The following is a 26,304-nucleotide window of genomic DNA, read 5'->3' on the forward strand; positions in this document are numbered from 1 at the left end:
AAAAGCCAGCCAAGGAACACAGGTCTCCGAATCATGCCTACAGACTCTCTAAGGCAGACCCTAGGAATCTGCACTTTTACAAGCTCCTGAAAAATCTGTCTTGCACACGACCATTTCAAAGACTAGTGTTCCCTAGGTGACAGCAGCTCCATCTTAAAAAAAAAAAAAAAAAGCCTTGGCGGTCCCCGCAGCCTCATGGGAAATGTAGTTTCTGCTCTCCTTCCCGCCTCAGGCCTCTTGGAGAGCTCGCCGGAAGAAGCCGAGCCAATGCGGAAACAGCCGAGTGTTTCGAGGCGGGCCTTTTCCTGCTCGGTTGCATGCTGGGAAAGGGCAGTTTCCGTTAGCTGCAGAAGGCTGAGGCGCGCCACCGGCCACCTCCCCACGTGAAGCAGTTGTGCGAGCATCGCCACGCCGGGCAGCTGTCTACCCGCGTCCGAGCGCTCCGGAAGCGGCGGGGGACCGGAAGTGGCCCGCGGAGGCTACAGAGAACCGGGAACCCTCTGTGAGGCGACTGGCAGCAGCGCTACGACGGCGCCATGTCCCTGATCTGCTCGAGTGAGTGCTGGCTGCGGCGGGAGGCGGGAGCGTGTGTGGCCCCTGTGGCTCGGAGCTCCCGGCCCTGCGTGCAGGGTGCATTTGCGCAGGGCTGCGCAATTCACGTAGCTGGGAAGAATGACTGTCTCAGGGGTCTTTTGAAACCGGCGTCGTTTTACAGAGCTGAGACAGGCCTGAGCAGAAGTGGGGGGGAGGAGCTGGTGCAGTGAAAAACAGCTCTTGGTGTCAAAAACCCGAGGACATGCCCAGGATCCGCCTCCAATTGTGATCTGGGCTCTAGCGGGTTTGGGCCTCAGTTTCCCCATCTGCAAAATTGAAAGCATTGCAGTGGGCATTGCTTGGGAAACCTCGCTTAGGAATCGGAGTTTCCGATTTGCAGAGATCACGCAGTGACTTCGAGACAGGGCTGGAAGCCAGGTGTCTGGCTTCTAGCCTCGCGCAGTATGACTAATGAAAACAGCGAATGTTTAGAAAACCTGTATTGATTTACGATGCATTTCCAAACGGTGATCTCATTTTATGCTTACAAGAATTGTCTGAAGGGAAATAAAGATCCGTGAGTTACAGAGGGTGTCGGAAGTCTTGAAGAATGGGTTTACCTAGGGGTGTGCGAGGGAGCTAAGCAGTGGAGCTTGGCGCTTTGAGCCTGGATCCATGGTTTTCCCGTGCAGTATGCTGTCCTGTCTTGGGGTGTTGGGGTATTACGGCATTGCGGGTGTTCTCCCATATTGTTTACCACGTTACTAGTTTCCTCGCCTTCTCTATTTCCCTCTCAGACGTTGCCATTAGTTCAAAGAAAGAAAAGGAGGAGGGAAATGACAAGCAGAAAAGGAAATCTCATACTGGAGAAATTGCAGTTTGCAAAGTACTTACAAACGATTTGTTTTCTTTCCATCTTTGAGACAACACTCTTAAGTACCCAGGGCTATCATCCTTCCTCTGGTAGAAGAGGGAAAGCTCCCAGAAAGCTTTAGTCGTTGAGTAGTGTGATAAACCAACAGAATAGGACTGGAAGGCTGTGTACAAGATACGGGTTTTAAATATGGCACAAATCCATACTTAATAACACATGCATGGGAGTCCTGCAAAAATAGGTGATTCTAAGGGAACCCACGGAGAAGAATAGGAGCTTGAACCTTAGGATGGTGACTCACAACCTATGGGAGGCTGAATAGAATTGTGTGGTGAATAAGAGCTGTTTTGTGACGTGACAAGTCGCTATCTTAGAGCAGCTTTCAGAAGAGTCTGATGTGGAGGTAGCTTCCACTTGTCTGCTAAAGTGAACCAGTTGTCCCTGTTTAGGGGAAGGTAGAGAAACAAGAGGGTCTGAGAAGGTCAGAGAGACCTTGGTTTTGAGCCTGCTTTTGGGGCCTTCATTTCTTTATTTTTACTTTTTATTTTGGTAGTTAAGCATGCTCAAGGCTTCGTACTTTGGGATATTTTCTGGGCCCCAGGACTTTTGCACTCATTTACCCTGTTATGATGTTTATCAAGTGTCAGCTTAGTATCTGCATTGTCCTGGAGGTCAGTGACAGCTGTAACGGCCATCTTCAAGGGTACATAGACTATTCTGTCAAGCGCTTAGAATAGAATCTTGCTTGGCATGTAGTAGCAGAGCTCTTTGTTTGTTTGTTTCCAATTTACCAGTACTTGTCACGTTGCTTTGGAATTTCCCCTGTTGATCTGTCTAGGGCTCCCAATGGATGACAGGTTTGAGTTGTGCTCTGTGTACTTCTCTGTCCATCTGGGTTCAAAAATGAGATGGGCAGGACTTACTGACCACTCTGTACAGTACTGGCACATAGGATGTGGGCAGTTATTATTTATTGACTTTTATTATCAGCAGACCGGAGAATCTAGCTAAGTAGTTGGCAAGCATTGTAGGACCAAGTACGGGCAGGCTTGCTGTCACAGACCTTGCTTCCTGATAGCTGACTATGAGGACATGGTCTTGTTGGGGCTGACGCAGTGAAGAATCTCCTCTGCCCACGTCTCCTTTTATCCTGTGCTCACTCTCACTGCCCGTCTTTCTCTGTAGTCTCCAATGAAGTGCCAGAGCACCCGTGTGTGTCCCCTGTCTCTAATCATGTGTATGAGCGGCGACTCATTGAGAAGTACATTGCAGAGAATGGCACAGATCCTATCAACAACCAGCCTCTCTCAGAGGAGCAGCTCATCGACATCAAAGGTGCCTGCCCAGTAGCCTCAAGTCCAAGGCCTCCTCAGCTCAGCCTTCACCGGTGGGAGGTGGAGCCAATCTGGTGGAGAAGATGGTGGCTGTGGGTGGGGGAGGGGGAGAGTTCCCTGGGTTCTGGTTCTTCATACCTACTTTGCTGCCTCTCTTGGCAGTTGCTCACCCAATCCGACCCAAGCCTCCCTCCGCCACCAGCATCCCAGCCATTCTGAAAGCCTTGCAGGATGAGTGGGTGAGTTCTGTGAAGCGAATGCACCTCTGGGCCAGGACCTGGGGATTGAAAAGATGGGGCCTCCCTCTTTTCTTTTCTTCTCTTTTCTTTCCTGTGTATGGGTCTTGTTTACACGTATGACCGTGTATTACTTATGTGCCTGGTGTTTGGAAGGCGGGAGAGGGTGCATGTTCTCTTGGAACTGTAGTTCTAAACAGTTGTGAACCACCATGTGGGTCTGGGGAATCGAACCTGGGACCTCTGGAAGAACAGCAAGTGCTCTTAATTCCTGGACTCTCTCAACTCTCTGCAGGCCCTCTTATTGCCTTGAGATAGGACGTTGCTTTGTGGCCTCGACTGCTCTGCAACTTGTGGTCCTTTTGCCTCAGCCTTCTAGTGCTAGGATTATAAGTGCCAACCACCAGGCCTGACTCTTGGGGTGATGAACACAGGGGTAATGTAGTCCCTGGGCCACTGAGCAGCCCCTCATTTTGTGCCAGCCTTACTTATTTCATTTGTGAGGAACAAGATGCCAACACAAGAGGAGCCTGGTTGCTGGAACTCTTGCAGACCTAGATTCCAAAGTTTTCTCCAGAGTCAGCCTTTATGACTTAGGACTCTCATTAGTCCTGTCTATCTGGATTCTGTAAGAAGTAGAATATATGACATATTTGCTTTGTGACATCGGGGACTTTTTCATTACTGGGCTCTGCATTTGCTGAGGGTAGCCAGTAAATAACCACAGCAGTGTAGTTACTTCCTTTCAGAGAGGTGATGACATTAATACCCGTGATCTGCTGGCGAATAGCAAAGGTGGGGGTGGAAGGAGCTAACTCCCTCTGTGTGTCCAGAGTACAGTGTGGGTAGGAGCCTGAATGCCGTACAGGGCATTCAGGGTCACTCAGATGATGGCTTGGGTCTCTGAATAGTTCAGGTTGGTTTCAGTGTAGAATAGGAGGTGGTGTCCTCTTCTCTAGGGTTGGCCGAATTCTCCGGCTCTCCCCCAGTCCTCACAGTGGCCTACCCTCTCCCAGGATGCAGTCATGCTGCACAGCTTCACTCTTCGCCAGCAACTGCAGACAACCCGCCAGGAGCTGTCCCATGCTCTGTACCAACACGATGCTGCCTGCCGAGTCATTGCCCGGCTCACCAAAGAGGTCACTGCTGCTCGAGAAGGTCTCTTGTATTCCCTGCTGCTCCCCATCTTCTGGCCCTGCTTTGTAATGTCCCTTTTCTAACATCATCTTTTCTCTCAGCTCTGGCTACTCTGAAACCACAGGCTGGGCTTATTGTACCTCAGGCTGTGCCAAGCTCACAGCCCAGTGTTGTGGTAAGTGTTCCCTTCCAGGCCCCAGTAGCTGTCCCTTACACAGAAGTTTTTGGTGTTGTGAGCCCCTCCCACTCTCCCTTTCTTTTCTGCAGGGTGCAGGAGAGCCCATGGATTTGGGTGAGCTGGTGGGAATGACCCCTGAGATTATCCAGAAGGTGAGTCATGTGCACCTCTGATGGGACTGCAGTCCCCCCATTAGTACCACAGGCATTGGGGGCCCATAAGAATCTCTCACGGTGGGCAATGTGGGAGCCTGCACTGCCAATCGAGAGCTTTCTGATGAAGCTTACTTTAGTCTGGCTTTCTATGTCTCATTTCCCTGGCTTCTGAATAGAATGAGGTGTGTGTACTTCACAGGCTTGCTGTGCGAAAGATTTAATTACTGATAAGGGCAGTTTTTAGCTCTTGCGGTTATTATGATCTTTGTTGATATTAAGCCATTTTGTTACAGATTTTGAATGTTTTGCCTTAGAATAAGAGTTATCGTTATCTTCAGATGAGGAGTCTGAAGTGGCAAGTCAGACAGCTGAGAAGAGGCAGAGCAGGCTTCCAGACTGTAACTCAGGGTTCTGTTGAATGTAGTCTTCATTTGTGAGTCCAACGGAATATGAGCAGCTCATCTGAGCACTCAGGCTTGTAGCCTCGACCAGCACCACAACTTAGTTCCCGTCCCTACCCACTCTGGCAAGGGAGTTCTTTTAACCTTCATTTTTCTCAGCTGTACCATAAAGTCATAGATACCTGACCTTATAAGATCAGGATGGAAATGTGTCAGCTGTTATCCCATAGCTTGGCAGATAGCATGTTTTTGATGATGCTTATGATACCATATGTGACTAGCACCCAGTGTGCTTTGTTCTTACAAAATTATTTTTCTCACAAAATTATTTATGTTCTCCACAGCTTCAAGACAAGGCCACTGTGCTAACCACGGAGCGTAAGAAGGTGAGTTGTTGCCTGCTGTGAACACTTGCCTTCTTGGAGAAAGGGCTAGTAGAAGCCCGCTTTCATTGCTGTTCTTTGGGGTTTTTTGTTTTGTTTTGTTTTCTTAGAGAGGAAAGACTGTCCCTGAGGAGCTGGTGAAACCTGAAGAGCTCAGCAAGTACCGGCAGGTGGCATCCCATGTGGTAAGTGGCTGAAGGTGGGCCCTACTGTTTCTAGGACAAGATGGCCAGAGGAGTCATGGGAAATGCTTCTCAGGTCTCTGGCACGTTGTCTCGACTTGGCTGCTCTTCTGTCCTGCCATGCAGTGGGGGAATTGGTGCATCCAGGCAGCCAGCCAAGCTGGATGGATAAGGGATAGAATTAACTCTCGTTTCCTGGCTGGAGAGGAATATAGGGGGTGTGGGCAAGGGGAGTGGAGGAGCTGTGAGGCTTGGATTTGGCTGTGACTGGGTTTCATGTGGCTCTGTCTGCAAAGGGGCTACACAGTGCTAGCATTCCTGGGATTCTCGCTCTGGACCTGTGTCCCTCAGACACCAACAAGATTCTCACTGGTGAGTCTAGGCCTGACCTGACAGTCAAAATGAGGGATGGCAGGACCCAGGGAAGGGACAGGCCCTTGGTTCTCTGCATGGATTTAAGGACAGAAAGACCTTCTGTAGCCCAGGGTACTTAAAAGCCTGGCTCATTTTTGTCTTCTTTGGATCTTCTCCAGGTGGGGCAGATAAAAATGTTGTTGTCTTTGATAAGAGTACTGAGCAAATCCTGGCCACTCTCAAAGGCCATACCAAGAAGGTCACCAGTGTGGTGTTTCATCCTTCTCAGGTAAGGCACTCTCGAAGTCACCCTTGTCTTTTTCTAAGTCCAGTTCCAGTGGTTTTGAGTCTCAGGACTAATTGCCCAACCCCTAGCGTTTTGGAGAATCAGGCATTGATGGTCTCCATGATGACCCCATGACAGTGGTTCTCAAACCAGGGGAGAAAGTAAATGGCATCAACAAGCACCCTCGAGTGTTTATAGATAAAACTACAGATGGCCCAGCTCCATGTAGTTTTAACCGCCAGGTGCCCATTCCCGTGAACTTATGGGGTTAGCCTAAAAACTTAATGTTGACTGTTGAAAGTTGTGGGAGTTCAAATAGATGAGAACCCTTGGCTTAGGGGATAAAGCTAGCTTAGTAGATGAGAGTCATGGCTTCATAAGATTTGAGCCAAGAATACAGTGGCTTGGTATGCTGCTGCCTCTGGTGCTGGAGCAGTGCCTCCCAGGTAGTCTTTCTCTTGAGGAGTTAGGAAACTGAGACATAGAGGAGTATGTATGCTTTAGTCAGTGTTCTGTTGCTGCAAAGAGACACCATGACCATGGCAACTTTTATAAGAGAAACCATTTAATTGGGTGAGTCCATTATCGTGGCAGGGAGTATAGTGGCAAGCATGGCACTGGAACAGTAGCTGAGAGCTGTATCCTTATCTGAAAGGAGACAGATAGACAGACAGATACATGTGTGCACACAGACAAACATAGGTGACATACTTCCTCTGAAAAGGGCATACCTTCTAATCCTTTCAAATAGTGCCACTTTTGGTGACTAAGTATGAGCCCATGGTGTCCATTCTTAATCAAACCACCACAACTGACAAACTGAAAATTTTAATTATACTTGAAAGCACTACTTTCCTGCTTATTTAATATTAGGGCTACATTTGGCTTTTATGAAAATGTGTTCATGAAAGAGGATAGTTGCTTTTATCTTTTAGCTGTTACTATCCTAGGTTAATCAACTTGCCCTTGAGGTCTAAGTGGAAGGAACATAGGCTCAGTGCTGCTCTGATCTTGGCCATCTAGTACAGTCATCTTTGGCTGCAGGTGGTACATGACCCTGATCCCTCAGTTGCACTAGCCATATCACCCAGTCTGACAGCTCTCTGATTCAGTTGTTCTTTGTCCTGTAAGTAGTGAAAATTTCGCTTGGCCTAGCAGCACGCTCTCTTGGCTGTGTTGTTTAGATGGATGGTTACAGGTGGGACTGGGGTAGTGGTTGCAGGCAGTTGTAGCTGTCCTTATCACTCTGGAAAAAAGTGTTATAATGCATCTCACCTCTTGGACTCTGATTCTTGCTCGCTTCCTTTCAGGAACTGGTGTTTTCTGCGTCCCCTGATGCTACTATCAGGATTTGGTCAGTCCCGAACACTTCCTGCGTACAGGTTGTTCGGGCCCATGAGAGTGCAGTGACAGGCCTTAGCCTCCATGCTACTGGAGACTATCTCCTGAGCTCCTCTGATGATCAGGTACAGTCACAGCCAGGGGGTCCTGAGGGGGCTGCTTTCTCATCCTGGGAGGAGGGGCCATCTTTCTGGGGGCAACCGGGTTCCCAGAGTTTTGGAAATGTTTCTTCTCTGGGAACTAACTCTGCAAGTGGGGTCTGTCTTGAAGGCCACCAGACCCACTTTCTCATTGGCTTTTCTGTCTCATTTCCAGTACTGGGCCTTCTCTGACATCCAGACAGGGCGTGTGCTCACTAAGGTGACAGATGAGACCTCCGGCTGCTGTAAGTGGCCATCGAGGCACTGAGCTCCTTTGTAGTTTGTCAGTACGTTTATGTAGTCATTTGCTTATGTGTTCTCAAGACCTTGTTTACCGTTGGCACCAGTATAGTATTTGTCCTGGGCACAGTGAGGAATGAAGAGCTCTCGCTGTCCTGCAGACTTGTGACTACAGATTCCTCTCCTCTTTCCTCAGCTCTTACCTGTGCACAGTTCCACCCTGATGGGCTCATCTTTGGAACAGGAACCATGGACTCCCAGATCAAGATCTGGGACTTGAAGGTAGGACATGCAGGCCTCATCTGGGGCCCAGAGGAGGAACTAGTGAGCTGTGGTGACAGGCTCTGGGGAATCTCAGGGCTTGGGAGAAGAGATGCTGGCTCTGTTTGTGTGGCATGAGTGTGATCAAGGAACTGTGGGTTTGTGGGACATCTCAGAATAGGAGTTTGGTAAGCCCTGTGTTTTTTCCTCACTTAACGAGTGAATGTTATTTCATTGCCCAACCCCCACCTGTAGGAGCGTACCAATGTGGCCAACTTCCCTGGCCACTCTGGCCCCATTACCAGCATCGCCTTCTCTGAGAATGGGTACTACCTGGCCACGGCAGCTGATGATTCCTCAGTCAAGCTCTGGGACTTACGCAAGTTGAAGAACTTCAAGACATTGCAGCTGGACAACAACTTTGAGGTGTGTTCCTCCCCAGTCTCCGTTGTTTCTCCTTACTCAGTGATGGTTTCTGCGTTCATGTAAGCTGCTTCTGTTTGTTCCCACTTGTTTTGTGTAATTGCCTCTCTTTGGGGTTTGGCAGGTGAAGTCACTAATCTTTGACCAGAGCGGCACCTACCTGGCCCTTGGGGGTACAGATGTCCAGATCTACATCTGCAAACAGTGGACAGAGATTCTTCACTTTACAGGTAGAGGCTGCTTGTGGCTTCCCAGGGCCTTGGGTGTCTGTTCTGGAGAGAAGTGGGGGTAAAGCTCTGGGCTTGGCTTAGATAAGCCTGTCTTTTCTCTCTTTTTGCTGTCATGGGAATAGAACATAGCCAAGGTTCTGTCACTGAGCCCTCACTCCCACCCCACCCAGCAGCTTTTACTTATGGCTAGGGGCAGTAGAGCATTGTACCCTAGGAAAAGTACTTGTGAGTGTGTTTGGCTGTGAATACTGTTACTAGCTGGCCTTTCCCAAGTTGTGTGTTGAGAGGACCAAACTGTGATCTCTCTGATGCTCCCGGAAAACTGGAATAAATGAAGATACTTAGTGGGGATTATATGAAAGTGCTTAGGTTAGAAGTGTCTTACGGTATATTTGGTCTGAATTTGAGTATTACTTTTTGTGAACTTTTTATTGGGGTCTGTCATGGGTGAGTCGTGAAGCTTGTAAATCAGGTTGGATGGAAGGTAGTTGAGTACGTTTGTTTTGCTCTATATGGAGATGGAGTTCAGGACCTTTCCCACAGGAGCAGATGTTCAGGCCCCAACACAAGTACTTAAGGGCAATGTCTAAGGTTGGCACAGTGCTGAGCAAGAGTGTTTCTCACCTTGGAGCCACCCTGTGACCCTGGGTTGCTTTAGCTTCATCTTTAGGGTGGGGATGTTGCTGCAGGTGGTAACTCATACCTGTAATTCAACACTAAATAGCTGAAGCCAGAGGATCACCCTGAGTTTGGGCCTGTTGGGAATGCAAGAGGGCTTTTCTCTGGGGAGCTAGGGAGCTCCAGGTGTTATCCTGTGTCTGGAAGGAACTTGCCCATGGTCTCCAGCTACCTGAGTCCTGTGAAGATGATAGCTCAGCTTTGTTTATTCTGGATCTAGCTCTATGCTGTGTGCCCTGAACTTTGACATCTGTGAGCTACAACAGGCTAATGGACTATTCCAGATCCAAGCAGTGAGCTAAAGCTAAACATACATACCAAGATTTCTGCCGGACTGAAGTACTCTTGCCCAAAAAGCTCAGGTGGTATCCCGATATTCATTCACCCCACCACCAAAGAGCACTGCTTCCTGCCAGGTGCTGAGTGCTGGCTAAGGATAAGCAGTGCGCAGAATCTGCCATTGGGGGGTATAGTGCAGTCTGACCCTTACCATCTGAGTTTGTGCCAGGAGCATGCTACTCAAAACAAAATCATTGTTGAGCCTGAAGAAGGAACAGCTTTCTCACACTTCCCTTTCTTCTCTCCTCAGAGCACAGTGGCCTGACCACTGGAGTGGCCTTTGGACACCATGCCAAGTTCATCGCTTCAACTGGCATGGACAGGAGCCTCAAATTCTACAGTCTGTAGGCCCTATGCCTTCTCACAGTTCTGGGCCTCATCTCAGTAGTGGGTTAGAGTTAGAGGGTGGGGGTGGGGGTGGGACTTTAGGAGGAGAGGGAGGTCTGGTGGGGGGGGACATTCACATCATTTCATTTTGGTCTGGATGATGGTCTGAGCCAGGGCACATAGAACACTGCTATCCATGCAGCCTTTGGGCCCCAGGGAACGGTCACCCTTGTAAAGTGCTCAGAGTCGGAGTCCAGCACCTCCCCCAGTGGTGGCAGCTGTTCCATGCCTGCTCTGTTTCAGCTCTTCTGAGACAGGGAGGTGAGCCAAGGGAACTGTGAAGGGGAGGGGCAGGAGGACTCTTGCAGGTTTTTGTAAGCAGCGATCTAGTTTCATTAAAAAAAAAAAGCTACACAGTAAACAGTCAGCTTCTTGTGTCTGTCTGCCAGAAACCCTGACTGGGGAAGGTCACGGGAGAGGGAGCACAGTGTGGGACAGCAGAAATGGGACACGAGTGACTAGGAAGCCTCCCCTGCAGCAGAAATGAGGGAAAGCCTGAAAGCCGTCTGTCAGAGGTCTCCATGCTCCGGAAGCCTTGACCTTGTTTCCAGGGCCTCTGTCACTTGTGCTCTGCTTGCTCCCTGACTTGGCCTCTCTTACAAGCCGGAAAGGTAGCCAGGCCCTAGAAGATTAGCCTTAGCCTGCTGGTGGGTTGCTGTGAGTGGATTGCTAGGGATAATACTTCAGGGGGAGATGATATACACTGATTCCTGGCTGGCTTGACCAAAGAGATTTTCTTGACTGGCAGCTAATCTGTTGAAGTAGAGCTGTTCTCTGGGCAGACAGCTAGACTAGAGCACAGTAAATAAAACATTAGATGATAAAAACAGGAGGGGATTAATGTGGGCTCCTGTGGCTGCTTGACATTCGGAAGTTACCTAGTACTAAAGGAGGGGAGAATTGTAGGAAGAAGGAAGGAAGGTTCTGAGGTTGAGGTGAGTGAGGTACCTGCTGCTGTCCAAGGGTAAGTAACCATTAGCTTGCCTTGGGGATCCTTAGGGCTGTAAGTAGGGCCACCCCAATGGAATGTTGGCATTTGGAGCCTGCTTTGAGGTTAGGAGTGTGGCAAGATGAGGGAGGAAGGTGTGGGGGTGGGGTTGGGTTGGTGAGTCCACAGAGAAACTCTTGGGAAGGAAGACCTGAGAAGTGAGCTATCGCCTAAAGGGCTGTGGGGAAGCTAGGGGGTCCTGATAACACAACAGAACAACTGGGTATGTTCTATCAGGCTGTCCTGTGGGCAAGGAGATTCTAATTTACCCTATCTTCCAGAATGGAAAATCTATAGTAGAGAACCCATCTGCTGTGATTACTATGTAGCCCACTGCTCCCTAGAAGTGTATCCGGTAAACCTACAGGGGCTGGGGAGACAGCTCCATTAGTAAAGTGCTTTCTAGGTCGCCATGAGCTGAATTTAATCCCCAGCACCTAATGTAAAAAAGCCAGGCATGGTGAGCCCTTCCTCTCAGTGCTGGGGAGGCAGAGACACAAGGATCCCAGGAGTTCACACACAAATTGACCTAACCTAATTAGTGGGCCCTAGACTAAAACCCTATTTCAAAACAACTCCTGAGGATGACATCCAAAGTAATCAATCCTCCGCCCTCTGCATGCATATGTACATATCTGTATTCCCCATACGAATGCACAGGATTACAAAGGGCCAAGAGATTACTGAGTGATCATGGGTCGGTGGGCATCCTGGGCCATGATGCTCAGTGGGTTGCTGAGTTGTGGTGGGTGACCATGGAAGCTGGAGCAGTGAGGCAGTCAGTGCTGGAGTGCGTTCTCAGAAGTTCCTCACACTGACATCCACTCTGGACTGAAGAAGCTGTGGCTTCTCGTGGGATTGCTCTAGTTGAACATGCCCTCAAGCAGTTTTATTTCCTTTTTCTTTGAAGGCTAGGTTTCTCTCGATAGCCCTGGCTGTCCTAGAACTCACTCTGTCTCCCGAGTGCTGGGATTAAAGGCATATGACACCATTGCCCAGTGAAGTGTGGTCTTTTTTAAAAATTGTCTTACAGTTCTTCAGTAACAGGGTAAATGTGAAATCAGTTTCAACAAGTAAGTAAGAGATGGGCTGATGTCTGCAGGTGCTAGTGCAGTGCCAGTGAAGGGAGAGGGGAGGTTGAGGGCATGGCCTGGGACATCCTGGGCATAAACTGCTCCCCAAAGCTGGCCAGTACAAAGCCATTGAGTGGTTGTTAGATGTTTAAGTGCATTTTTATGATCCACCTAAAAAGATAGTGAAAGACAAGATGTGGGAAAGCCTTTCTGGTCAGCCTGCAGTTGTGTGAAGTGTGTGGTCTGTGTACAGGGGAGCCCTGGCATACACCAGAGATGTAAACAAATAGCCACCCCTCCTTAGGGTATAGTTTGTATAGTACCACCTCACAGGACAGTGAGAGCACATGCAATTAGGGCAGGAAGTGCAGGAACAATGTCTGGAAGTCAGCTGAGGGTCCAGTGACCCTCTCCACCCACCCCTTGTATGAGGGAACATTCCCAGTCAGCAGGCCTGATCTTGAAGGTTTCTTGCTAGTAGTTGCAGCTACAGTGATGGAAGGTGACACAATAAAAGCAAGCTTTCATTTGGGGCTTGATGGATCCTAAAGGACTCCATCTTCCTGGACTCATTTGTAGTAGGTAGGGTCTAGGAGCATCACGGTCTGGTGCCCAAAGAGAATGTGTTTGCTATGAAGTGGGTCAGTGCTTATTACACCCGATGAACGTTTGAACCTCTGGATGTTCAAAACTATGTCCCTTTGCTGTTGAACTGACAGCTTGAACTTGGAGTGCCAACTACAGGGCACCTAGGTGCAGGGAAATCAACACTAGCTCCCAACCAACCTAGTACCTTGGCTGAGCTGCAAAGCATGCATCTAGCCAGCAGGCGGTGCTAATTCCTTTCTGCAGGTGAATGTCAGAGAAGCCTCTTATCCTAAGACTTGGCCTTTGCCTGTGATTTTAAAGCATAGTTTCAGAGACAAAGCTGAGACAGCAATGGATAGCTAATGACCTCCTTCATGGGTCTTGGGAGTATAGGGTCATAGTTAGTATGGACTTTGGCATCAAGCCTCAGTTTGACTCCTCTAACTATACCTTTTTACAATGAGTCTTGTGTTTGTCTCTACCTGTTTGTGGTGCCTACCTGGTAGTGCTAAGAGAGCTAGTAGTAAGCTTTTGCAAGGAGTGAGCACAGGGTGGCCCTCAGTAGCCAGTGACTGTTTCCCTGCTTCAGTATGGCTGTCGGTAACAGTTACAGTGGCCCTTAGTGCTTGACCCTCATGGTGTTAAGGTTTGACCTAACTTCTCCATCTTTTTTTTTTCTTGGTTTTTCAAAACAGGGATTCTCTGTATAGCACTGGTTGTCCTGGAACTCTGTAGTCCAGGCTGGCCTCGAACTCAGAAATCTGCCTGCCTCTGCCTACCAAGTGCTGGGATTAAAGGCCTGCACCACCACTCTCTGGCTAACTTCTCCATCTTTAAGCCTGATGTTAAAACTTAATCAATCCAGCTGAGTGTAGTGCTGTACACCTTAAATTCCAGCACTCAGTGGTAGGCAGATCCGAGTTCAAGGCCAGCCTGGTCTACAGAGTGAGATCCAGGACAACTAGGTCTACATAGAGAACCCTGTCTTGAAAAAGCAAAAGGCAAGCTCCACAAAACCAACAGCTCATTAGTCCAGCCAAGGAGGCAAGAGGAAGCAGGATCCAGGCAGGACTGAAGCTTGAAGGATTCCTCTGCCTGCCTAGCCCCAGGCTAAGGATTTGGATGGCACACATTGGAAAGAGATTACAGTTCTCCTTGTTACAGCAGAGTTCTCTCTAGTCCACACCAGCACCTGACAGGCAATTCCTCACCGCCTACATTGGTGCTCTGGTCTGTCCCCTTGCCCTAAGTCTGTGGATTGAGTCTGCAGGCTCCCCTCTCAGAGGCCTACATCTAGACTTCTGCCTTTGGCAGGCTCCCCGTTCTCATCCAGGCGGAATGTCAACATTGTCAGGATTCTGAAGAAGCCCCCCCACCCCAACCCACAGAGTTCCCAAATTAGAAGCTGTTTTTACTTCCCAGAGGTTTTGCTTTTATTTTCATCACATCTGTGTGACTTTCTCCCCCCCCCCCTTTAATTCAACGGTGACTTAAAGGATATAAAAATAAAATTTGGCATTTTTGTTGTTTACTTTTAAAGACTGGTCTGGTATTGCCCATTATTGGAACAGAAAAGGCCTTTTGCATTAAATGTGCCTGCAGGAATGCCTGGATAGAAGCCACATACCTTAAGCTGTAGCAGTGAACTCTGCAAAAAAGTATCATTTATTTTTATCTTATATATGTGTGGTATGTGCCCTTTCACCATGGCGCGTGTGGAACTCAGAACACAGCTTGCAGGGTTTGGTTCTCTTCCACCATGTGGGGCCCAGAGACCAAACTCAGGTCAGCTGTCTTGGCAGTAAATTCCTTTACCTGAGGAGCCACTGAGCTGAGGTCAGCCCTCACTCACAGGAAGCACATGGAAATAATTGGTTCTCGGTGCCTTGTTGGGGAGAGTGGAGAGGCAGGGAACACTTGGGTCTCCTGTAGCTGTGGCCGAAAGGCAGGAAGAGGAAATCTGATGGACTACAAGCAGCCCTGTGTCTCCCTCAGGATTGGTGGCCTGCCTTCCTCCCCATCAGCTCTGATTTACCTTGTTACAGGCCCAGGCTAGAAGGTGGAAAGGGGAGCTCTGCTCTTTTCTTTCTTTTTTTTTTTTTTTTTTTTTTTTTTTTTTTTTTTTTTGGTTTTTCGAGACAGGGTTTCTCTGTATAGCCCTGGCTGTCCTGGAACTCACTTTGTAGACCAGGCTGCCCTCGAACTCAGAAATCCGCCTGCCTATGCTTCCCGAGTGCTGGGATTAAAGGCGTGCGCCACCATGCCCGGCGGGGAGCTGTTTTCTTCTGAGCACAATTCATGTGAGATTTTGGTATCTAGGAATGTCTTCCACCATTGAGAGTGTAGGAAAGCTAGTTTTGCAGAGAGCTTTGTTGATGTTTACTATATGTGTTTTTGTCCACAAAACCTTTTGGTACAGAGGTATTGGCAGAACCTGTATACCATTTCAATCATTACAAAGTTCCTAACAAAAATCATGTGTAACTTGAAAGTAAGCAACCATTGCATTGGTAAAGTAACAGCCACAAAGGGCAAATGGGTATGGTTATGGTTATATAGGAGAAGGTCTTTGCCATATTCAAAGGTGAAAATGTGAGAGGGAAATGAAGCATGAAGGAACCCCATGGCCACTTGCTGGGAACCCCTCTGGGGTTTCCGAATGCTCTATGGACAAGGAAGACAAATGGAGATGGGATACAGCAGGTTATAAGACGCCAGCAGCTATGAAGATGCAAAGCTTCTAACAACAGAATCACTTTTAAGACTAGTGACTGCCTCTGGTGCTCAGATGGGCAAAGATCTAGAACCATCTGGAGGGGCAGAGAAGGCAGATCTCAGCCCACAGTCAGAAGGGATGTGGCTACTGTCTGACCCAGGAGCTCTATCTAAGAATTTCTTCAGAGAAAGCAATGCACAAAGAGGTCCACACTTATATAACTGCATTCACACTTGGTACCTGAAGTGATAGGCTTGGTTTCCTCTTAACAGATCAGATGTGTCCTAGTTCAACAGAAAGCTATACAGCACAGATGCTTAAAATGATAGGGAGTGAGGCACGGGGCTGGGAACATAGCTCACTCAGCTGAGACAGTGCTTTCTCTACCTGTACCCAGTACTGAGTGAAATCAGGCCATGGCTGTAATCCCAGCAGGAGGCTCAGAAGTTCAAGGCCATCAGGTTATATCAGATCCTGTGTCCAAAAAAAAAGTATAAGGATAAACATTTAGAATGTAGGTAGGGATGATGCTGGCTTAGTCAAGTGATTGTCAGCTCTCCAAACATACACATTATACATAACATATAGACTAGTTAGGCTACACACACATACACACAGGTAATGACAGAATTTGAAAGAATAAGACTTTATATGGGAGGGGTTAGGGGAGGAAAGGGAAGAGGAAAATGTGATTAACTCAAAAAATAAAAAAGTTAAGAGGGATCAGCAAGATGGCTCAGGGGGTGTTGGATCTGCAAGCTGACAACCTGGATCTGATCCCCAGAGTGCATATGAAGGTAGGAGAGACCTGACCACAGTTACTCTCTCTCCTCCACATGTATGCCATGCCACGCTCAGGCCTTACCCTCCAGGCATACATACATACACAGTGGTAAATAGAAAAGCAAACAGAAGACTGGTACAAGGCATTTATGGCTTGGCTTTTAACTTGGAAGGGACTCCGGGTGGCTCCTGCCGGGTGGGCAATGCTCTGTTTAAATGGTGTGGATGCCAATCCTTGTTCCAGCTCAGAAGAGTCGATGGAATCGGCCTTCTAACCCATCCACGCTGATTCTCCTGCCACGAATAGATCCTACAATTGGCCTGTGTTGCGATGTCACAGCCACAGCTGGGAGGCAGCCCCAAGAAGATGTTTGCTTTATGGTTAGAATCTGGATCTCTGCCTGCCCTGGGTGGGTATCCTGCCTTGGTGGTGTGCTGCCTCTTCTAAGAAAAAAAAAAAAAAGATGGAGTCTTCCCAGTCCTGCGTCTTTTGTTGTGGATTTGACCTCATACCCAAACAAAACTAAAAGCAAAACAAAAAAACTAGGTAAGCAATAGGCTTGGAATGTGAAGAGAAATTCCAGTCAGTGGCTTAACATCCAGAAAGCTCTGGCTGTTATCACACATGAGACTAGATATCTTTAATCAACTGGTTTAAATTGGTATTTCTATGGATTAGACACTAGGCTCATTTAACAAGATAAAACAGACTGAGGGAAGTGCCACAAAGCCCAAGGAGAAGCAAAGAAGCTGAGTCAGATATTGGAGTCCATGTTTATCCATAAGCTGGACAGATGGAGTAGGCCTGAACTAGGGTGAAGGGGCCTTGTGTCAAATGAGGGTTACTGGCTTGTGGCAGCTAAGCTCATGTCCTGCCAGAGGCCCAGAGATGTCGCTAGCCTTTCCAGACTCTTTCTGTATCCTTTTCTGAACCTGCCTCCTTCCCAGCCTACATCAATCAGCAGAATATTCTAGAACATAGCCTGGTCCTGACCTGTGAGATGGTGGCCATTGCCAAGTGGCAGGCAAGATCAAGGCCAGCTAGTTGCTACCCTATGCTGCCAGAAGGTTGTTGCATGGGTTGGCTTTGGGAGGCTGGGAGTCAGCTGTGTGCATCCCTCGTCCTTTGGTTCTCCTTCGGTGGATTCAGTGGAACTGAGGAGTTAGTTCAGGTTTGACGATTCTGTCCATGGGACTTCTGGCTTCCTCTTGTCAGGAAGGCAGCTTTGCAGGTGCTCCGAGGATACCCACATCTAGATAAGCTCCTGTCAGGTCATCAACTCCCAACTGCTGCTCTTTGCTGACTGCCTGATTCTGTTTCCTACCTGTTTTTGCTGAAAGACCACCTCTGTTTTTACCTCTGTTATGCCTGAAAGACCACCTTCCCTTGCTTAGTGGCATTCTCCCCAGACCCTGCCCTGGGAAAGAGTAATGCCGGACCGTGGCATATGTTAAGCACTGAGTTGCTTTGAGGAATGCATTAGATGTCATTATGTGGATTAGTGGGGCTCAGCCTCCTCTCCCCCCACAAAAGAGCTTATTTAAAGGAAAAAGGAGAGAACTGACCCCATAGTGTGTCTTCTGACTCCCACACACGTGCACCTCTCTCCTAGGAATAAAACATTTTGTCCGTTGTTCCACATAGTCTTTTTAGTTTTTTGAGACAGGGTCTATGAGCCTTGGCTGTACAGGAACTCATAAGTAGACCAACCTGGCCTCAAACTCAGATCCACCTGCTTCTGTCCCTGCAAGTGCTGGGATTAAAGGCATGGGCCACTGTGCTCAGCTTCCCTGTAGCCTATTGATTCAGTCAGGAATGTAGTAAACCTGAGAGTGGGAAGCTACACGTAAGTAGCCTACTGGCATAAGTGTCCAGCTTTAGTCAGTTGTTGTAAGGAGGAGTTACACTATAAATTAATGGCAAAGGCCATGAGGTGACTTCATCACATAAAGACACTTGCTATGCAAGCCAGATGACCTGAGTTCAATCCCCAGAGTCTGTGTCAAGGTGGAAGGAGAGAACGACTCCACAAAGCTGTCCTCTGACCTCCACATGTACAGTTAAAAATGAAAAACAAGTTAAAAAGATTAAAATAGTCGCTAAAAATGTAGAATGGGGGCTGGAGAGATGGCTCAGTGGTTGAGAGCACTGACTACTCTTCCAGAGGTTTTGAGTTCAATTCCCAGCAACCACATGGTGGCTCACAGCCATCTGTAATGGGATCTGACGCCCTCTTCTGGCGTGTACTTACATATATATAAATAAATCTCTGAAAAAAAGAAAACTGTAGTATAGGAAATCTGCATGCGAGTCAGTTATCGGTCCTTGGTTATAATCAAGTATTCTGTACTGAGGGTGCGCTTGTGTATGCATATTCTACTAGTATACACTTGGCACAAGTTTGCACACACCTGTGGCACTACATTTCACTGTTCCTGGCTGTCCTGGAACTCGCTCTGTAGACCAGGCTAGCCTCGAACTCAGAAATCCGCCTGCCTCTGCCTCCCAAGTGATGGGACTAAAGGCATGCACCACCATGCCCGGCTGCATTTCACTGTTATAGTGGCTCTGGCATCATGAGTGACAGGAACATCCGACCTCTGTTGTAATTTTACAGAGACACTGCCATAAAGGTGGAAAGCTCTCTACTGAAATGTTCTGGATAACGTGACTGTAGGGGTTATAATTCTGAAAGGACACTACTGACTCCAAAGAATAAGTTTCTCACGAGGCTTCACTCCTGTATTCCCAGCACTCTGAGGCAGAAGAATCACCGAGTTCAAAACCAGTTTTAGCTGTAGAGTTAAGAAGACCCTGTTCCCCCTCAAACATCCACACCCTTGGAAAAGACATACATCAGGTTTCATAAATAACTTCCTCACATCGGCTTTCAGTAGTTTTCAAACAATGGTTTATTGAGTCCATTTAATATCTGATGCCTTCCCAGAGCTTCTGGGCCCAGGCCCAGATCAGACCCACAAAGATACCGGCTGCCAGGGCTAGGGTAATGGCCAGCAGCAGGAGCAGCATTCTTGAGCTGGAGTTCCTGCTGGAACCTGTCAGAGAAGGGAGAGGCGGATTGCTTGGAGCTGTCTGTCTTCGGATGAGGGGCTGGGCTATTTTTACTTAGTTCCTCATTTAGTGGAGTTACACCTCACCTCCCCGTTTTATCAGCAGTGTCACAGAAAGGGCCATGACTCTTAGGGGCACCCCCAAACCCTGGTACCTGAGGGCTCAAGTTTAGCAGCATCCTCAAAGCCCACTGCCCCTGGAGAGCTTACAATGTCCAGGGCCCGGAGAGTGATGTTGTGGTGACCAGAGGATCGTCGACGCCCTGCCCAGGAGAAAAACTGTCTGGCCTCCAACCCCTAGTGGCCTGAGAGTCAGCTTCAGGTGTAAGGATGCATCAAAAGACAAATACCCCAGACTCACTTGCTATCCCAGAGTCACACGTAGTAGAGCATGTATCAGACCCCACAGGGTGGCAGGCAGAGGCACTACAGAAGAAATAGACCTGGTAGAAAGAAACACAGTCAAGGGGTGGCCTAGGTTTGTGCAGCTATGCTGGCAGCACAGAGGCAGGCTTGAAAGATTCAGGTGCAGAGCTGTGTTAGTGCAGGGAGAGAGGTGGGTGAGCAGAGACTGCGACCACAGCTGCCCTATACTGGTGGGGATGGAAACTGTAGTGTTCTCAATTTGGAGTTCAGACCTTCTGCTTCCTGAGCACCCAAACCTGCAGTAGAAGACACTCCCCACAGGCAGGAACTGTGGCATTCAAGGGACCTACAGTCCTCTGCCTTCTGCCCTCAGGAGCAGAACTTGGAAGGCAGCTAACAGAAGAGACGGGTTTTGGCCACAATGCCAGACAACGGATATCAGCTGTCCTCTCTTCACCCCTGCAGACAATACCTGGAGGCAAAGAAGAGCGCAAGGCACTGCTGCTTCCAGAAACAGCTCAGGGGAGGGGACCAGAGGCAGCATCAGTAGCTGTCTTGGCTTGGGAGGCAGCATACAAGCAAGGTGGGAGTGATGCCACCCTCGGCGTTGCCTGCCGGTGGGACCAGCCACACCTGATTGGTTAAGGGCAGGGATTTAAACATCTGTGAACGATGGGTGATTGATAGGACATGTTGTACTATCGATCACAGGCTGGACCGACCATACCAGCGAGTTTCCTATGGTGCCGTGTGTACGCCATACAGAAAAGGTTAAGAGATTTAAAGACCCTAAGTACATATCCACTTTGATCTTCTGGAGAAGCAGCTATGCTAAAAACCAAAGCAGAAGAACAAGGAACACATTATCATTTCTAGAATCAGTCGTGAGACCACACAGGGACACCGCAGCTGGTGCTGAGATTTAGGTTGTTCGTAGCCACACTGTTTCCTTCTGAGTTTTAGCCGTTTTGCATCTGTATACAGGGGGATGTGCATCCGCAACAGTACAGCACACGCGTGAGGGTCAGAGACAAATCATGGGAGCCAGTTCTCTCTGTCCACAATGCGACGATCTAGAAATTGAACTCAGGTCAGCAGGTTCGGCAGCAATTACCTTTTCCTTCTTGAGCCATCTTGTCAGCTACCTCTCCCTTCTCTCCCAAATTGTATATGGGTCATTGTTCTGAAGTCCTTGCCTCCTTCTGGAGCTGTTGTCCCTGACACTTGATAACAGCCAATCCATAAACTGGAATCTTAAGTGTTAGCTTGTAGGGTGTAGGAAGGATGTAGTGACCCGCTAATGACCATTCAGCAGGTGGCATGAGACATGAGGGCCAAAAAAAAAAAAAAAAAAAAGGCCTTCCTAACCTGTCCCCTAAGGGCATTCTGGGAACTGGAGTCAAGGAGCATGAAGGTGGTGATGGTGAAGCGCTGATAGTGGGACCAGAAGGGAAGCGCCTCTTTGTCTGCGGCCACTATTTGTGTTCTGTAGTTGTCACCCTTAAAAGGACACCTGGATTGAAGAGAAGTCCAGAAGCCTCTTTAAGGAGGTGTGGCAGGCAGGAAATCCCCCCCTCCCTGGGTGCAGCTCAGTCATCTGCTATCACTCACCCATCTGACAGAATAGGCCATTGGGGCTGCTCAAAGGGGCTGGTGGTGGGCGTGGCCCAGCACTGGTGTAGCACCAGAACCAGACTGGGATCAGTTCTCTGCAGGAGTCGGACCTCTACATAGACTGGTTCCCGGAGCAGTCTCACAAGGGGATAGTCACTCCCCTGATAGTAGGAGCTGAAGGTCTTATCTGCAGAGAGAGGGGCTTGTGAGTCTAGGACAGGCTGTAAGGCTTTAGAGGCAGGAAGGGAAAGTAGCAGGTGGGGTGGAGTGGGGGACTGTACCCGTGGCAATCCTCAGCTCCAGCCTCAGGGGTCCAGATTGAGTCACAGGGGCAGGTGGTTGGGGTGAGAAGATAGATGCCTGGATGGGCAGGAAATCGCTAGCATTGAAGATGCATCGAACATGAAGCCTAAAATCCAAGCACAAGAGGTTGGGGGAGACCATAAGTCAGAGCAATCACCAACATCCCAACAATGGATGTACCAGACAGCTTCCTCCATAGGGTGCAGTGGGCCCATGGACACCATTGTTCACTCTTCCTGCTCTTCTGCCCACCTAGTCTGCCCAGGACAGCTTGAATTGGCTAGACCAGTCCCTATTCTAGGTGCCAGGTAACCACAGTATCAAGACAACAAGGCTCTGTCCTGGCACTTGAGGTCTCTGAAGTGTGGTGAGAAGACCTGGATTGGGGAGCCATGAACTAGCCTTTAATGCCTAAGCCTCGTTTATCCTCTTTGCCTCATTGAGAGGCTCTAGTGAGGATTGTGGACGCCACAGGACTGTGTTTCAGGGCCTTGCTTGTCCTCACAACTAGCCTACCAGTGTCTCCCTTCGTAGCCTGAGTGCCATGCAGTCAGTCACCAATCCATGTCTCCAGGGTCCCATGCCCAACGTTCACTGATAGTGCTTTTCAGCTGTAGTAACTGCACCAGTGGTGAAGGCCTCACTCTGTTGTCTCATGCTCCTTTAGCCTAATCTGGACAGACTCCAGCTGTCCCTCTGTACTTCTCTGATCCCCCTCCCCCAAAGTCCTTCATGCTATGCTGAAACTGGCTGCCTCAAGCACTTAAGCCCAAAAACTTAAAAGCATTTTACAGAATTGTGTCCCCACCTCTGGGCCATAATTACTTTGTGCTAAAGCAAAAGACATTTGGACCCTGACGCTAGTCTCACGCCCTACACCCAGGCCTGTAACCCAGCCACTACTCACCGGAAGACACTGTCCCGAGTGATGGAACCCTGTGGCCCCTTTTGGACATCAATGTCAGACACCAGCTGGTTCTCATAGATGAGCTGCTCACCGACCAGCTGAAGAGGAGGTAGTGAGTGAGGCTCCCTAGGGGTGGGACTCACTCCCAGCATGCATCTCACCACTACCTGGACCATGATGATGCCCAAGCAGATAAAGTGGTAGCTGTCTGGTGATGCCCCTCATGAGATGGGGCTCATCGCCAGCCTAAGTTCCACTCCTACCTGGATTGCTGTTCCACAGAGGGTGAGAGGGACATGGAAGACCACGAAAGCACTTGTCTTCTGGGTAGGGGGGCATCCGTTGGGGGCATAGGCCAGGTGAACATTGTCTAGCAGGACTCCGTGTGTCAAGGCTGTTTCTTGCGACATGACCAAGGTAAAGTAGCCACTTTTGAAACACTGGAGAGTGACTAGGACAAAGGCAGGTCCAAGAGGTAGATCAGGACTTTGGGATTCAAAGTCTCTCTTCCTTAGGGACAGGGGATGGGCTCTGTGGGTGACAATGTGTAGCCACTAGGGAGTCAAGGGATCTAGACATTGTTCTTCCCACTGTTGGCAAATGCCCTAGGAGCTGACAGAACAGAGGGTTGAATGCTACAGAGTGAGGTCAGGGTCTACAAGAAGGGGAGGGACCCAATAGCCCCCTGGGGCAGGCACTCTTCCTATCTGAGGGTGGTGGCATCTTCTTGGGAGCTGGGTTCTCTTAGGCTGCATACAAGGCAGTTCAACTAGATGGAAGGGAGACTTGCCCTGCTATGCCAAGGGCGTGCTTGGGATGAGAGGTTATACCTGTGTTGCCATAGTAACAGGGCTCTTCTTTGGCACTGTCATAGCAGCAGCCAGCCTGCTGACATGCTTCCTTGGAACTTCCTTTTACCATGCATGGGATGTGTCCGGAGGCTACCTGGCACTGCTCCTGGGGCAGATGGGTACCTAGGGTTGGTGACAGAGCAGTGAGGAAATGACTGTTTAGAGCTCAAAGGTCCCAAGACACAGACTGTACACAGAGAAGGCCCACATACCTACAGAATCCAGCTCAGTCAATTCCCAGGGCTCCAGCGTGCCCCATTGGGAGTGAGGTACAGTGGGTCCAGCAGGTCCAGGTCCTAGGGATGGTGGAGCAGGAGTTGGATGGATGAAGCTGTGCTCTGGGTACAACGTAGTGAGACCAGTGTGGCCAGACCCAGCCAAGGTGTGGTCAGGGATGGGGTGAAGGGCAAAAGCATGAGGTGTAAAAGGCTCAGGTGTGGTGGGTGGAGCCAGGTAGGGGTCCGGAGTCACGGTGTGGTCTGGTTTGGGACAGATCAGTGTGACATCTTGTGCTATATCCACATGGCCATTGGGTAGGACGGCTTGTATGAACACCCTCAGGTGGAACCGCCCATCCTGCAGATGAGAAAGCCATAGAGAGCAGCTGAGTGTGGCCACCTGACACTTCAGGTGAGTGTGAGGGCTGGGCTGGAGGCCAGAGCATGGTGCCTGGCTGTTGACTACACCCAGTCCTGGAGTGGTTGCTTCCCAGGCTGGCTGGTGTTAATGGAAACTGAGCATCCCTGGTGGAGAGGGAGCAGATTTGTGGCGTATCTCAGGATCTAACCCGTCACCTACCCACTCCCCACCCCTCATAGGCTCTATTCTTCTCTGGTCATGAGGGGCAGTTAAGACAATCTCCCTCTGTCCTCACATGTGACTCTCCTTACCTTCTCTAGAACGTGGCAGCCTTTGTAATCAGCTGAGAATACTGTGCGCTCCTGGGCCTCACTGGTCACCCAGTGGTAGCAGATAGAGCAGTTATTCACCTCAAACCGGTTCCCAAATTCATCTGGGCAGGGGGAGGAGATTGGGGAGGGAGTCTCAGGTGCTGGAGGGCAAAGGGCTGCTGGGAACCTCTGAAAAGCTCTTGAAGCAGGCTTGTTCCAAGACCTAGTTTTCCTTGCTAGCTCAGCTGTGTGGCCTTAGAAAAGTGTCTTTCCCCTTCTGGTTTTGGTTTTCACTTCTGTTGTTGGCTCTTGATAGCTGGGATAAGGGTGTCAGACACAGACCTTATAGCCTAAGTTTAACCTAACCTTGGCTGAGGCATCTAGGAATCCCAAGGACTCCGAACATTCTCAGACACAATAGGAGTGAAATGAGGGCAGAGTGAAAGAAGGAAGCCTATTTGTCATCTTAACTGTCTCATTTGGGGACACCTGCTCACTTGCATTGTTACTTCAGAACAGCAAGCACCGAATCCCTACCCCACCCCATCCTACCCCACCCCGGGCTGCCCTCACCCTTCTTTTTCCATGCACAGGGCAAGTGTGTGTGGGGGAAGGGAGTCATCTTTCCCACCTCGAAGATGCTGCTCTGAAAGTGAGATTCAAATCATCACACAGAACCGCCCCCCCACACCTATTCTCTACATTAAATCACTCCCCCAAGGGTGTTTTGTGGGCCCAAAGCTTGCAGCTGGAAGTTGAAAGCCCAGCATTTGGAGTCAGGGCCTGTCTTTCCTACAGGTGATTGTTGTGCACAGGGCACAGGAGAGTCCTGTCTCTGTGTCATGGGCAAGAGGCTGGCTCTTGCAGTCCTCTTGAGTGGCTGGCCTCTACTCCTCCAGCACCTGCTGCCCCTAACCCCTCCCCCCCCCCAAGAGGTGCAGCTCCCTCCTTGCAGCAGGCTGGGCTTGGGACTAGGCATGGGAAATTGGGAAGGGTGTCTGCCAGCACTCACCCAGCACCTTGAATTGGACAGTCTGGTTTGGCCTAGGGAACACCAGCAGCTGCATGCCCCGTACCCCACAGTCATAGCTGTATTCAAAGCCAGGCTCAAGATGCAGACGCTGACCCAATCTCAGGGGAGCTGCCGCCAGCAGAAACAGGACCACAAAACAACCCCAGGCCATGATGGAGGTCCCTGTCTGTCAGCACAGACACCCACAACTGTCTCTATGATTTCCCCATCAGCTTACTTGGGGGGCCAAACCTTTATATGGATCAGGCAGGAAGTGGTAGCCTCTAGGGGCAAAGGGGATCCACCTGGGGGAGCAGCTGCTTAGCCTACAAGGGACTATGGAGAAACTCCTTCCCCTGAGGCAGGAGAAGGCACGTTCCATCCTGGGTCTATCAAGGATCTTTAGAAAGCTACTCCTCACCCCTCACCAATTTTCTGTGGCAGCTGGGACTACCCAGGGATTTCTAGCAAAGAGGCTGCAGGAAGGCTATAGGACAGCAGTCATATTCCTGAATGCTTCAGTCCCCTGACTGGGTGCTTCCCGAGTCTCACATGGGCGTGGGAGATTCCTGCCCAGGTATCCTTCTTCCAGGGTCTCCTTCTACCTGTCAGGACCCTGGAAACTGAATGCAAGGTTACTTCCTGCCCCCACTCAAGCCCAGCTCCTGGCAGAGCTGGCAGAATGCAGTGTGGTGGGTGGTGAGCAATCAGAGACTGGTGGTAGCGCCCCTCAGTGTTCTCATAGTTAATCCTCGGCTATCACATCCTCTGCTAGAAAACGCAAAATCCCAGATGCACGAATGTCTGAAATATTCTGAGCACCAATACGATGGCAAAAGTGGAAGTCTGTTCTTGACCTTGTGATGAGTCACACGCTACACACATGATACAGCACAAATCAAAATCCGGTTGCTGGGTCCACGTGGTGGTACATGCCTGTAATCCCAGCACATGGGAGGCTGAGGCATGAGGATCATAAGTTTGAAGGCAGCCTGGAATACAGAGGGAGAGAGAGAGAGAGAGAGAGAGAGAGAGAGAGAGAGAGAGA

The 26,304-nt window shown here is 49.5% G+C and overlaps 2 protein-coding genes across 3 annotated transcripts; one reads left to right on the top strand and one right to left on the bottom strand.

Moving 5' to 3' along the window:
• Window positions 1-325: 325 nt before the first annotated feature.
• Prpf19 (pre-mRNA processing factor 19) lies at window positions 326-10,454 on the top strand. Of its 2 annotated transcripts, none has more exons than XM_021151453.1 (16): window positions 326-555; window positions 2,594-2,743; window positions 2,905-2,981; window positions 3,938-4,136; window positions 4,217-4,290; window positions 4,383-4,445; window positions 5,194-5,235; window positions 5,343-5,417; window positions 5,711-5,786; window positions 5,948-6,057; window positions 7,365-7,520; window positions 7,711-7,780; window positions 7,972-8,057; window positions 8,292-8,462; window positions 8,584-8,689; window positions 9,957-10,454. In XM_021151453.1, the coding sequence occupies exons 1-16, from the start codon at window positions 537-539 to the stop codon at window positions 10,052-10,054; spliced, it is 1,572 nt and encodes a 523-aa protein (XP_021007112.1). In that variant the 5' UTR covers window positions 326-536; the 3' UTR covers window positions 10,055-10,454. The 2 variants fall into 2 exon arrangements, with proteins under 2 accessions (XP_021007112.1, XP_021007114.1); XM_021151455.1 differs by having other exon boundaries at window positions 3,995-4,136.
• Window positions 10,455-19,130: 8,676 nt separating this feature from the next.
• Window positions 19,131-25,485, bottom strand: Zp1 (zona pellucida glycoprotein 1). The gene is made up of 12 exons (XM_021152394.1): window positions 25,257-25,485; window positions 24,245-24,366; window positions 23,567-23,930; window positions 23,334-23,477; window positions 22,767-22,954; window positions 22,504-22,601; window positions 21,575-21,702; window positions 21,291-21,480; window positions 21,048-21,192; window positions 19,675-19,756; window positions 19,469-19,576; window positions 19,131-19,298 (listed from the first exon to the last, which is right to left on the bottom strand). Exons 1-12 carry the CDS (start codon window positions 25,426-25,428, stop codon window positions 19,168-19,170), a joined length of 1,872 nt encoding a protein of 623 aa, XP_021008053.1. The 5' UTR covers window positions 25,429-25,485; the 3' UTR covers window positions 19,131-19,167.
• Window positions 25,486-26,304: the final 819 nt, after the last annotated feature.

Source organism: Mus caroli, chromosome 19, assembly GCF_900094665.2.
Source record: "Mus caroli chromosome 19, CAROLI_EIJ_v1.1, whole genome shotgun sequence".
Taxonomy (NCBI): Eukaryota; Metazoa; Chordata; class Mammalia; order Rodentia; family Muridae; genus Mus; species Mus caroli.